Genomic DNA, 13,811 nt, shown 5'->3' on the forward strand with positions numbered 1-13,811 from the left:
TCCTCCATTGTGAAGCCCTGTGCCGATGCTAAATGTAAAATGCTTTGATTGATTTGGTTCTCATTTGGAAGACATTTCAAGAAAATAATAATGCTCCCAAATCCCCCAAAATCCCAAAATCTTAATCGTAAGATTAAAATCCCAAGACCTCTCTCGCCACCACCCATTATGTCCAGAATAGTTGCCACTAGCTAATCCTTTTGTGATAAGTTCTATGAACTTCAGGCAGCAGAACTGAAATCCGAGATTGCCCAGCTCCATTGGAGCTGTAAAGTTAACAACTTGATAAAGTTGTAAAAACTCAACTTGTACAGTTCAGAACTTCACGAAGTTCGAGTTAAGTGTGGAATGTTGAAAGATTAGAGTTGGGTCAGGAAGTTCCAAACCTGCCTGTGAACTATCTTGTTGCTTCTATAGGGAAGGAAAGCTTTAAAGCTCTCAATTCCTTTGTTGACTTCTCAGAAGACCAGAGAGAGAGAGAGAGAGAGAGAGAGAGAGAGAGAGAGTGAGAGTCAACTGGTTGGGCCAGGATTTACATGCTGATATTCATCTGAGTTCATCAGCAATTTCTCATGATGTGATCATCTCCATTCTGCCAAACATAAACACACACACACATACACACACACACACACACACATCCCATCCATGTTTAGGACACCCTTCTCATGATATTTGCTTGAATCATTAAAGCCTTGGTCAACACATAAGCCATCTTCAACTGCAGCCCTTGATTGAGTTCATAGTGTCAGACTCTCAAGTCAAGGTCTAAGGACACTTCCCTTCTCAGGCAACACATCTTGTGGTCCCACTCAGCTACCGCCATTTTATTTGAAGTCACCATCTTTATAGCCTTACGATTGCATGGAATTCTGAGAGTTTGTCACTAGTATTGGAAAGTTGAGTTTTGAAGACAGTAGACCCTGTCTGTTTCACAAAAAGGAAATCTAAGGATCAAAGAGTAACATGTCTGGAATCCCATAGCTGATAGGGGTAGACTTGTGATTCAAAGCCGGGTCAGGCTGGCTCTAGACCCCATGTTGTTCTTCTCTACCATGCTGCTGCCTGTTTTCCATTTAATGCCTTTGCAACCTGGGCAAGATATATCCTTGCTTTAGTCCTAGTTTTCTCATCAACAAAATAAGCATGAGGAATTTCTTCCCAAGCCTGTTGTGAGGGTAAAATTAATTACCAGTTAGGCACAGGTAAGTAGGGGTAGGTAGATGGATGGAGTGGATGGTCGGGGGGCAGATTGGCACATATTAGGTACCTAATTTTTTTTCTAGTTCCATTTCCTTTCCATAAGCATGGATAGATAGATAGATAGATAGATCGTTGATAGATACATACATACATACATGCATACATACACACACATAGATCTGAAGCTATGTGTATTACTCAGAGAGACTGTATTTTGATTGTCTTCGACTCCAGGGCAGATTTTTCAGTATTGATTCTATGCTGATCATGTACACCATTAGACCTTCATGTTTTCAACCATATAAAGATGAGCTTAGAAGTTGAAATTCATGAAACATCATATAAAGGCATGTGGAGGCTTTAATAAAATTATGTTGCAAGGGGAAAAATAGCCTGTAGACAAATTTGAATGTTGAGACAAATGATTCGTGGAATTATGAAGACTCCAACAGCATTCTTTGGGTTGGAGCCAAAGTGGTAATCAGAGGCAAAGTAATTCAATGCTCTGGAAAACAGAGCCAACCAAATAGAATGTAGAAATAAGTCATTTAGAAAAAAAAATGGCAATATTAGGGAAGATGTATAATCATAATTAGACAATCATAGCTAGAGTTGTATCAAATTTGAACTAGTAGGAATGAATGAAAGGTCTTGTGAAATGGGGAGAAAGTGTTATATATACAGTTACTATCTCTGTGTAATTTATTCAAGTTAAAGGGTAAAAGGAAGTTCCAAAGAGACATCTTATTCCAACTAGGAGATAGAAACCACTTCAGAGAATTTTACAGTTCTCTATTCTTAGTGCCTATGACAGCTTAAAGATCTTCTTTCCTAGAGCAAGCAGTTCATTGGCAGAAACTGGAAAAATGTACAGTTACACACACGTGTACGTAATTTCTTCCCTACACGCGTATATCAAAGGTCACCGCTGTGGCAGAACTGGGGAGCGGGATGAGATCGAAGCATCACTTTATCTGAATAGATTTTGTGATTCTATGTAGCGACTGATCCTGTGAGTAGCTGAGGCCCTCATATGAGCTGTCTTTTCTAGTGAAAACTTCCAACTCTTTGGCGTATCAGCTGCTAATGACCTTGGCCCCCAGATCAGCAGGCATGCCCAGGGTCACGTGGTAAAGTCCACTGCGGATTCTGCTGCATATGCTCCCTGTGGTCACTTCCTTCAGCAGCTAAGCACCTGCCAGCACGTTGGCATCTGGCTTCTGGTCTGTATGGCGTAGATCCCTGCAGAACCATCAGGTTGTGCTGATACACGGGGGCTCTCTGGGGTCCTGGTAAACTTTTTGCATGCACGTATGATTTCAGCCAGCGTGCTGTAAAAACTTTCAGACGGATAGGAAGCTGTATATAAAATTCAAAGTCTGTCAATGAAAACTGAAGCACATGCGCCCCCCCCCCCCCCGCCCAGTGACAAATCTGTCTTAGAAGACGAATTCGTGGTCACGTACTATCCCACCTCACCCCCAGTGAAGACTACAGAAGACAGAACTGAGGAAAAATATCAGTGTGTTCTGAACGGCTTAACCCGGAGGCTGTGCTTCCCCTAATAACAGGGAGGGGGGGAAAGTAAAGTTAAATGGTTTCTATTCAGGCAGATGTGGCAGGTTTTACAAAATATCTTAGATATGAATGGCAGGCAATATCAGGGGCGCCCAAAGATGTCTGCATCCCAATCCCTGGGACCTGTGAATGTGTTAGGTTACAGATGCAATTAAGGTTACTAATTAATTGACGTTAAAATGAGATTATCATGGATTATCTGGGTGGGCCCAGTGTGATCACAAAGGGTCCTTAAAAGTGGAAGGCAGGCGGGGGCGCCTGGGTGGTTCAGTCGGTTAAGTGTCCGACTTGTGATTTCAGCTCAGGTCATGATCTCACCGTTCGTGAGTTTGAGCCCTGTCGGTCTCCATGCTGACAGCACAGAGCCTGCTTGGGATTCTCTCTCCCTCTCTCTCTGCCCCTCCCCTACCCACCCCCAAAGAAATAAACTGTGGCTGGCTCTCAGAATGGAAGGGGGGCATACCACATGCCACGGGTTGTAAGCAGCCTCAGGAAGCCGGAAAAGGGGGAAAAAAAACCCTAAAACACCTCTCCCTTAGTATCTGCAGAAATAAATACAATGCAGCCAACAGCTTGATTTCAGCTCAGGGAGACCCATTTTGGCATTCTGACCTCCCACGTTAGAAAATAATAAACCTGTGCTGTTTTAGCCACTGAGTTTGTGGCATTTTGTGACAGCAGCCATAGGAAATTACTACCGTAGAAAGCTATATTCTGAGTGAAATCAGTCATGACTTAGGGGTTCTAGGCTCTTCCTTCAGTATATTATTTATTCTTACTTCCTCCTCTCAACATATGTACGTCATTTCTCCGTTGATGACTCCACCCTGGAAATCGTCCTCACCGGGAACTAGTCTCCATTGGCTTTCACCAGTGGAGAACGTGACGTTGTCAGACTATCTCCTCACACCTTCACCTACTGTCCAAATTGGGACAAGCTTCCCGTTAGGGAGACTCCCCCCACCCCATCTGAACTACTAACACGTGTCACCTTTGCCCACATCTCTTTCCTTGCGACCTTCCCTGTAATATTTTCTCATGTCCCAGACATATTCCCTTTTCCCCCACTAATTCCCACAATTAAACACCAACCTTGGTCCATCTCTGTCTCTCCGTGCAAGCCTCCAGAGAAAAAAGAGGAAAATTAGTCCTTTGACAGACTTCCATCCTTAAAAGTCGACCTCAGTGTCTTTCCTTGTGACCTGTTGATGCCCATGTGCCTGAGCTGTGCTAGCTCTTTCTGGTTCCATATCCTTCCTGTGACCAATGTCTTCACACCTTCCTTAAAGATAAAACCTTCCATTCCCTTCACTGTTTGTAACCTGGGGACCTTAAGTGGTTTACGGGCTCTTCTTCCGGCCAGGGCTCAGCCCATCATCCATTTTGGTAACTAGCGTTTTACTGGAACACAGTCGCACCCTTTCATGTACCTATTGTCTGTGGCTGTGTTTGCCCTAGAGTGGCAGAGTTGAGTAGTTGCGACAGAGCCACAAAGCCTGAGGTACTTCCTGTCTGACATTCCACTGAAAAAAAAAGTTTGCCAACCGTTGTTCTAGATCCTATATTTTCGTAATCCGATGCCACCAGAAAATCAGTTAGGCTCTTTTGGGCGTAGTAGCTTAGTTAACAGGGTGGTTTTAGACGTGGACAGCTAATATAGACGTGGACAGCTGATATCTCAATGAGCGAATAGAACATGTTTGTGTGCGATTGTGTCTGTCTACCTGTAAGTCTGGACATACTGACAGATTTTCTAGGAAGACAAGGTTTCTAGAGGGGATGCTTACCTGCCTGCCCAAGAAGATGTGGTTATGATGACTCCCTAATCCTCTCTTCCCAGGATGGGGGGGAAACTCTTCCAGCAGGGAACGTGTTCCCACGGGTGAAGTCCTCATCTCAAAGCTTTCCTTCTGTCCCTGACTCCTGTCCCCCGTCTCTGCTTTGTGGCCCCGCCTGGGCTCCTGCCTGTTGGCCGTCTGCACCCCGACCTCCACCGCCTTGCTTCAGTTTCCAAGTGTTAGCACACACGCCTTACCCCCCTCCCTCTGGAAAGTTGCCAGCTGCTGGATCTAACGGGTAGTGGGCTCTTCGGGGCCCGTGTGGGCTGCGTCTCCCGAGCTGTGCCCGGTTCCGGTCATGGTGCCCGTGCCCCAGGACAGGCGGCAGACCCGCTGATCCCGTGATGAACCACTCTTCAGCCGATGGGCGGCAAGTCAGGGTCGCACCCGGGCCCTCCCTCAAGGGTCCTACCTGTGTGTCGCCCACTTATGCTTCCCAGCCATTACCAGCCTCCTCATGAAGTTGTGGTCTCGCCCTCCCACCAGAGTGGTCAGTCGGCTCTTGTCCAGGAGGGCCCTGGGAGCCTTGTCAGGACCCTTGTCAGGACCCGGAGGAGGTGGTTTCTGGGATAGGAGGCTTTTCTTCCTGAAACACCAGATATCAGTCCTGTGTGTTCTATTCGGTTTCTCCTTCCCTATTTGTCACTCTGCTGGCAGGATTTTTTTCCTGTGTACATCAAAGGCCAGATGCTTGCTAACCCCAGAGCTCATTTTAAACCCCTTAATTTATATTCCTTCCAACATGTATGGATCGTACACACTCTCTCTCTTTTTTCTCTCTCTCTCTCCCCCTTTTTCTCCCCCTCCTCCCCCTTTACCCTCTCCCGCTATGTCTCAGATTCCTAAAGTGAGGGTCAGAATATGTGGTCTCCTATCCCCCACCACCACGTTTCCTACAAACATTCCACAAATCAGTTCCTTGTTTTTAATAGCGGTAAGATTCAACCTAAGCTCTCTACCGTGCCAAATTCGTCAGTTTTCTCTGAGGCCGCACTGAAGAAGCAAATTCATTTATTTGGTATGTAGTCCACCTTTGATATCTATCAGGTGCCGAGGTAGATCCTGGGACCCATTGACGCAGAGGACAAACAACAAGGCCCCTGCCCTCACGGCCCCGGCACTCGGGTTGGGAAGTCAGATGTTAGAAGAGGGAGAAATGTAAGTGTTGGGTGTTGTAGATGCTTGGGAGGAAGCGATTCGACCCGACAGGGAAGGAGACGCTCAGATAGATCTGTCAGGAAAAGCCTCTCTGAGGAAACCATCTTGAGGAAGTGAAGTGATATTGAGGTCACGATATTTGAAAGAAAGCCTATCATACACGGAGCCGTGAAAGTACTTTATAAGCTCTGAGATGTCACCTTGCCAGGCAGTGGCCCCGCCAGTGCCCTGTGCAGCAAGGGAACTTGGCAAGCTCCGTATTTTCCCAATTGCTGGAGCTAAACCTTGACGGTAACCTCCGTACTTTTCTGGCGAACCTCCATTTTGTTCATCCAGATCCTTTCGTGTCTTCCTTCTCTTCTGTTTCTGGTTTGTGCCGGTCTAGTCTCGGCGCCTGTCATCTGTCCCCCATCTGTGACACTGTCTTCCTTAAGCCGACTCCCAGTCTTCTCTGCCATCATCGTTCATGTTCTGCCGTCCAGCCGCCCTGACCCTGTGGCCCACCCCCAACCCCCCACCGCTGACTTCCCTTTCTGAGATGCCCATGCTTCTAAAACCATCTCAGCTGTCCTAGGTTGCTTCCTTTCGTTGACTAAACCACCTGCCCTTCCTGATATAAACAACTTCTGACCCTCACCTCCAGAAAGAGGGGATAGACTGGAACTGGCTGGCACAGTGCTTAGCACGTAGGAAGCTTCCAGGAAATGTTCGTTGACTAACGCGTGAATGCACCGATTCCGGAAATCGCGGCCTGTCTCGTGGTTTTTTCCTTAATCGCGTGTGAATTCTTTCCTCACATGGGAAATGCGTGTTAAAAAGCTTCCCCTTCTTCTGTATCGGGTACCAAAATCCTACCTCTCCTGACAAGATTTTTATTTTGAACCCACTCTCTCCGTTTGCCGTCACGTGCGACTTTGTTACTGATCCCAGAGACACGAGAGGCGCCAACGGTGTCCCTGAGATTACTTGTACCGTGTTCAGCACCCTGCAGGGGCACAAGCCCAGAGTATTTAGTTGGCACATGTTTATTTACGAAGGACCACAGCAGTCGTGGAAATACTGGTTGCGGTGGTGATTTTTAGCATCCTGAATAACCGAATGCATTCACTCGGGTTAAGCAGAAACTTTCAGAGGGAAACCTTTACATGAAGGAAGTTGCTGTGCTTCCAGCTAAACAGCAACTTAAAAGCAGTTTCCTTGGAAGAAAAATTCCAGATGCGTCCAGAGTTTGGTGTCAGCCACTTTGTGTGATACTGTTAATTACTAATGGCAATAATAATTTAGTGTCAGGCAGCCTTTTGAGATTTTTTGGAAAACAAATGGAATATTCACATTTCATTCGTTTGTTTACTTATTTATTTTTAAATATAGTTTATCGTCAAGTTAGCTAACATACAGAGCACGCTGTGCGCTCTGGGCTTCGGGAGTAAATTCCCATGATTCATCGCTTACGTACAACGCCCAGGGCTCACCCTACCAAGTGCCCTCCTCGGTGCCCATCACTCATTTTCCCCTCTTCTCCTGCCCTCAGTTTATCCTCTGTATTTAAGAGTTTCTTGGGGCGCCTGGGTGGCTCAGTCGGTTGGGTGTCCGACTTCGGCCCGGGTCACGATCTCGTGGTTCGTGGGTTCGAGCCCCACATCAGGCTCTGGACTGACAGCTCGGAGCCTGGAGCCTGCTTCACATTCTGTGTCTCCCTCTCGCTCTCTGCCCCTCCCCCACTTGTGCTCTGTCTCTCTCTCTCTCAAAAATAAATAAACATAAAAAAATTTTTAAGAGTTTCTTACGGTTTGCCTCCTTCTCTGTTTGAAACTATTTTTCCCCCCTTCCGTTCCCCCTTGGTCTTCTGTTAAGTTTCTCAAGTTCCACATATGAGTGGAAACATATGATATCTGTCTTTTTCTGCCTGATTTATTTCACTTAGCATAATACCCTCCAGTTCCATCCACGTTGCTACAAATGGCCAGATTTCATTCTTTCTCGTTGCCAGGTAGTATTCCATTGTGTATATGAACCACATCTTCTTTATCAATTTATCAGTTGATGGACATTTGGGCTCTTTCCACAATTTGGCTATTGTTGCATGTGCCCCTAGGAATATTCACATTTTAGAGGTTATAGAGGTATGTTTAAGACTCATCCCTGCAACATATTTCCAGAATTGGATCTTAAGTGTCATTAAGCATTCATTTAAAAGATGTATAAACCTTACTGTGTTGCATCAGTTAGAAATAACTTATAAAGGATCCTTCAGCTTCGGGCATTCTGTTTTTAGTTCTAAAATATTTAAATAACACCAAAAATAGATGAAGAGGCCCATTGATTTTGTTTTTGTTGCTTAGATTCTTTAATTCAAGACATTTTACATAATCTAGACTGTGATTTTTACTTAGACTACCAAGTGATCAGGAACAACTCCTAAACCATAGTTCGGTATTGATCATTTTATATCTGTCGCCCAACGGGATGTAACCATAAAGTAATGGGACGCTTTTCCCAAAGACAGATTCTCGGAGTTATGGATCCAGGAGGCCCTTGTCCCCTTCAAAGCAGTCACCTAGGAAGGCTACACGTTTGTGCCAATAATGCTGCCATAGCTCCACATGCTGTGGAATGCCTCTTTTTAAACCGTCCCTGAACTGCTAAGGAATAACAGTAACAGGACATATTATTTTGAATATCCTGAATTGTGACAGAGGTGAATTTGCTTTTTAGTGAGTAGTCAGAAATCATCCCAGGACCTCTGGCAATCACTACAATTTGGAGCGTTATCTGCAGTCACAATTGGATGTAAAATCACAAGATGGGCTTTCTTGAACGATGCATAAACTAACTCTAGAACTCGATCGTGAAAGGAATTCCAGAGCCTTGGACCTCGGAATAAATGTAAACGCTCCCACGATAGCTACTATGAAGAATAATACATGTGCAGGTTAAGGGGGAAAAATGTGTGTGTATGTTTGCAAAATAAGGTCAGTTATATTACTTTCGTTAAGCTTTCGAACCAAGACAGAAAATAAAATCTCAGCTGAAGGTTTTTAATGGTGCCATATTGTTTTAAGGTCTTTCTTGTTGCATTGGTAACAAACACATCCTCTCTTTCTAAAGATGGGGCCCTGCTATCAAACATCAAGTTACAAGAGAAGTCTCTGAGATTTTTTTAAAAAATGAACACTTTACACTTTGGGGTTCCCACTATGCTTTTTATTTCTATTAATGAAAGCTTTAAAGAAAGAGTTCAGCCAAGCAGCTGGACCAAGTTTCTGTCATGTCGCCTCCCCGGGGAACTTTTGGACTGCCCATGGGGGTGGAGCTGATCTGCCCTCCGTCACCAAATTTCCAAATTTATCCCATCACATCCGTCATCTGCAGGCCAGCCAGGCCCCTATTTCTTCACTGCTAAGCTGAAATAATAATGAAAAGTAAAACGAAGCACAGAAGGCAGAGAGAAATTGTCATCCTTTGCAAAGAGGCCAAGGCAGACAGCTAAATTGTGACACAGTTGAAAACTGTTCAAATTCGACAAGTTTGATTGGAAAATTAGGTGACCCGTGTAGTTAGAGATCAAAATGGTCACTGGTTTACAGTTTTAAAAAGTCCTACCGTGGCGTTTTTGCCTCAGAGTGATAGAAGGTTATTTTATTCTACCTGTTAATAACTGTTGCCCACATGACTATTGTTTTGCAGTTTGGTGATTTAAATGCTGTATCTCCTGGAAATCTGGATAAAGGTAAGAAGTGAAAATAATGTCAAGGACTTTTTTTGACTGGGAAATTCTCAGAGAAAAATGTGGTGTGTGTGGAAACGACACATAACCCTAGATGAATATGACGGCCATGTCTTTTGGAATCTGCGGTCTTTCTCCATTTCTATACCTTCTTTATGTCGGGGATATTAAGTGCCGGAATTGAATGTAAATGCAGTCACAAACTCTTCTTGACTTTGGCCTGCCGTTCAGCACAGGTAGCGAGAAATTATTTCTGACCGTTGCCAGAGTCCTGGAGAAAAGTGATAAAATTTTATTCAAGGCCCACTCAGCAGGAGAAAAGATTTCTCAGCCCGCCCCTTCTCACCAGTTCATACCTTTCACTGGAAAAAACGAGTCAGAGACAGCAGTGATGTTTACGGTAAAAAGCGAGATCAGTAGTGGGGCAGAGGAAAGGGTTCAGATGCGTAGTCTTTAGATTTTAAAACCACCCTCGCTACTCAACAGAGACAACATTGCAACTCAGCTATGTATTCCTGAAGAAACTTGGGACCTTCCAAACCGCACAGAAAAAAGGAATAGGGCTCAGGGAAGATGAGGTTGGGATAGTTAGAGCCCATGCAAGCAAAAGCCATCCTAATAAAAATACCAGCTCAGGGGCGCCAGGAGGGCTCAGTTGGTTAAGCGGCTGACTCTTGATCTCGGCTCCGGTCATGATCTCACAGTTGGTGGGTTCGAGCCCCGCATCCGGCTCTGTGCTGATGGCGCGGAGCCTGCTTGGGATTCTGCCTCTCCTTCTCTCTACCCCTCCCCTGCTTGTACACGCACTTGCCCTCTCTCAAAAATATACTAGCTCAGTTAAAAAAAAAACAAAACAAAACTCTAAAATGTTTACTAAATAAACACAGCAGAAAATACAGTCCTTTCTTCAATAAAACAAAAACAAAAAGTGAAGGTATCCTGAGGTTTCCAGGAACTGAGTTCTGGAGGCAAGGACAAAATGCACAGGCAGGGGGATACTGAACAATAGCCCTTCCAGGACAGAGCCAGAGCTGGTGGGGAAACTGAGGCAAGAGGCAGGGCTCGGGGAATCCGTACGCGAAGGACAGCACTATTCTCTGGAGCGTTCTGCACCAGGGTCTTTGTGGGTCTGGGCTTCCTCTGCCCAGGCGGGAGTTGAAACCCGTGTCCGACCTGAGGCAACCCTGAGGATGCCCCGAGCCAGGTCTTGTGACCCACGCGCGAGCGTTTTTGTCGCCGGTGCAGAAGCGTGGACGGTGTTCCTCCTCGGCCACTAAATGGCCGCCAGCCTTCTCTGTCAAGCGCTGAACTGAGACAAAGTCCTCACTGAACTTCAGTAGTCCCTAACGTTAGTTTCTGTGCACCAAACTCCTGTAACCTTGAGTGTGTTTCTAGGACGTGTCTTTGAGTCTGTACAAGAGTAGAGAATGGCTACGGAATTGCCTCCATTTGCCCTCACAATTGGAGAAAGGGCTTGCTTTTTGTGGACCGCCTTGTGGCGTTTCCCTGGGAACCCCGTCGCCCACAAGTGGGCCTAGAGAGAAATGGCCTCGGAGACTTAGGGGAGTTCAGGCCATTATCCCATCGTCGGTTCCGTGCCCCACGTGGCCGATGAAAGGGCCTTCTCCACTCTCTTTGCTCCCCTACCAGCTCAAAATGACTTCTTTCCTTTCAGTGCTGCCTCTTTTATTATCCCGATACTATTTCTCAGGCAGAGAAAAGTTGGTGGAGAGGGAGCCGGGAAGCAGTGTGATTTATCCTCACCTTGGGGTGGCCCCGGTGGTCCCATCCACCCCCGGACCCCGTGCTTCTTGGAATCTGGCCACACTGGCATGAGTCGGGGCCTGGGTTTCGAATGTGAAATCTACAAGCGTTTTTGTGGCCTTTTTCCACAATTTTTTTTTCCCTGATAACAAAAGTAATTCTCGCTCTGTATAAAAATTTCAAATAATACGGAGATGTAGGAACTATAAAAAGTGAATCTTCGTGGTCACAACCCTGAAAGACCAGTAAGAACTGAGTGTGAGTATCCTTCGAGATATTTTTTTTGTTTGTTTATATATAAGCAAGTACAAAACCAAAACGCAAATGTGTCGTACAAATGTGTTTCAATGATACCCTCTTCAGGAAGCAACTGCCTACCAAACGCATCCCTTTCCCTGCAGCCCACTAGCCCTTTGAAGGTGCTTGTTCTGACAAATTCTGTTATTATCGAATCCATTTCCCAGAGGCACAAAGAGAGCGGGAAAAAGTAGACGAACCAAGACAACCCGGGTCTCATCTGAGAGCACTTCTGTGTTTACCTCTTAACGATGCGTTACGTCCTGTCTAGTCAGTAAATCTCATCTCAGTCTTTATATATATAGATATATAGATATATAGATATACTCATTTTAATCTTTTTGAGAGAGAGAAAGAGAGAGCACATGTGCATGAGCCAGGGAAGGGCAGAGGGAGAGAGAGAGAGAGAATAGAGAATCCCAAGCGGGCTCCATGCCTGACAAGGGGCTCGATCTCACGACTGTGATCATCACCTTGGCCAAAATCAAGAGTTGGACATTCAACCGACTGAGCCACCCGGGCGCCCCAGTCATTATATTCTTTTGCAAATCAGCAGAGGTCTCACCTACGTTCACATGCACCCAGATGAAATTTACCCCTAGTGTAGATTTCAGAGGAGACTGAGAGTGTTGTGCCTTCCGACCTTTCTTCAGTTAGCATTTCTCAGCTGGATAGATTCCCCCAAAGCCAGTATAGTGTACCGAAGTGACTACTTTAGGGTCGCTCAGGTGAGGCCAACTACTTAGCACAAAGACTTCAGGAAGTCCTGGAGGTCTTCCTGAAAGAACTCTTAAAGGTACCAACCACAAACCAGCCAAAAGTAAGTTACTTCTGCTGTGTGTGAAAGAACAGTGGATGCCCTAAGAGAGTGTGGATACAAATGAAATCCGCTGGCCGCAAACCTACCGGCCCCGGCCCCTGAGAATCGCCCACCAGTTGCTCTCTTCACATGCCGTGGAGGAATTTCCAAAGCCCGTGTTGATTGCTGTTTCCCGGTTTGTCTTCCGGTAACGGTCTTGGTGTTGTTTGTGCAGATGAAGGCAGCGAAGTGGAAAGTGAAATGGACGAAGAACTGGACGACTCTTCGGAGCCCCAAGCCAAAAGGGAGAAAACCGAGCTGAACCAGGCGTTTCAAGTGGGTTGTATGCAGCCCGTTCTCGAGAGCGGCGTGCAGCCCAGTCTCCTGAATCCAATTCACAGCGAGCACATCGTCACAAGTAGTCAGACTATCAGACAGTGCAGCGCCACAGGAAACACCTACACTGCGGTCTAAAGAATATTAAAGCGTATTTTTCCAGCTAACGTTACCCCTGTTGATATATCGGGCTTAAGGTGAAATTTTAATAAGCCTGAAGGTCGACTGTTGTCAAATTCTATCTGTGCTGAACATTACCTTTTTGGAGTTGTGAAATGGAATGGATGTATGTATTTTGCCAGGTGTTTTTTTTGTTGTTGTTGTTCTTGTTTTTTTTAACGTAAAAAAAAAATCATTTGCCTCTTAATAATAAGTTGTTCTTTTTTTTTTTCCTTTAGTTTCAGGTGTCAAGAAGGATTTTTACCACACTTAATGCCAATGTGTTCGTTTTCTTATAATTAAAAAGTAATTTACATTTTTTTGTAGCTTAAAATATTTGATTGTTGATTGTTAGTCTTGGTGTATGATTTCATGTGTGAGTTTTTAATTAGATGCACTTCTGTGAAATATCAAAAGAAATGAATTCCTTTGATTTACACTGGAGGCATGCCCATTTGGCAGCAGATGCATTGAATTTGCTTTTGAAAGGTGCTTTTCATTGGACGGAACCACAAGACACGATTTCGGTAACTCTTTGGTACGGAGAGAGAATACAGAGCATTTTTATCATGGCGCTAGAGGGTTGGGAAGGTCATCTGTTTTTCTCCGGAGAAAAAAACCGGAGCTAGTGCATTTATCTGTTCAGAGTAAATGACAGACCTGCAAGAGATTATGCTAATATGTACATAATTTGTGTACATAATTATTAAACCCTATTAACGCAAGCTTCCGTTAAACATTGCATTTTAACCGTTATTTGCATACCGATTCCTCTGTTTAAAGACTACTGATTCTGTATTTGGGACCACTGCACAGACGCATTCTGCTGTTGAGCGGGGCTGTTATAGTTAGATACTGAAGCCGAAAAAAAAATGACTTGACTTTTTTTGTGTTTCGTTTTGTTTCGTTTTGTTTTTAAGTGTACATGCTACTTATGCTGAACTGGACATAC

At 45.0% G+C, this 13,811-nt stretch overlaps 1 protein-coding gene across 14 annotated transcripts in view; it reads left to right on the forward strand.

Annotated features, from left to right (window-relative positions):
• Nucleotides 1-13,178, forward strand: part of RFX3 (regulatory factor X3) — a 284,537-nt gene extending 271,359 nt beyond the window's left edge. For all 14 annotated transcript variants that reach the window (XM_042912333.1, XM_042912320.1, XM_042912327.1 and 11 more), the window contains 2 exons: nt 9,465-9,507; nt 12,600-13,178. In XM_042912333.1, coding sequence (XP_042768267.1) covers nt 9,465-9,507; nt 12,600-12,838 — 282 coding nt within the window. In that variant the 3' untranslated portion in view covers nt 12,839-13,178. The remainder of the gene's footprint in view (nt 1-9,464; nt 9,508-12,599) is intronic.
• Nucleotides 13,179-13,811: the final 633 nt, after the last annotated feature.

This window comes from Panthera leo, chromosome D4 (assembly GCF_018350215.1).
Source record: "Panthera leo isolate Ple1 chromosome D4, P.leo_Ple1_pat1.1, whole genome shotgun sequence".
In the NCBI taxonomy this organism is placed as follows: Eukaryota; Metazoa; Chordata; class Mammalia; order Carnivora; family Felidae; genus Panthera; species Panthera leo.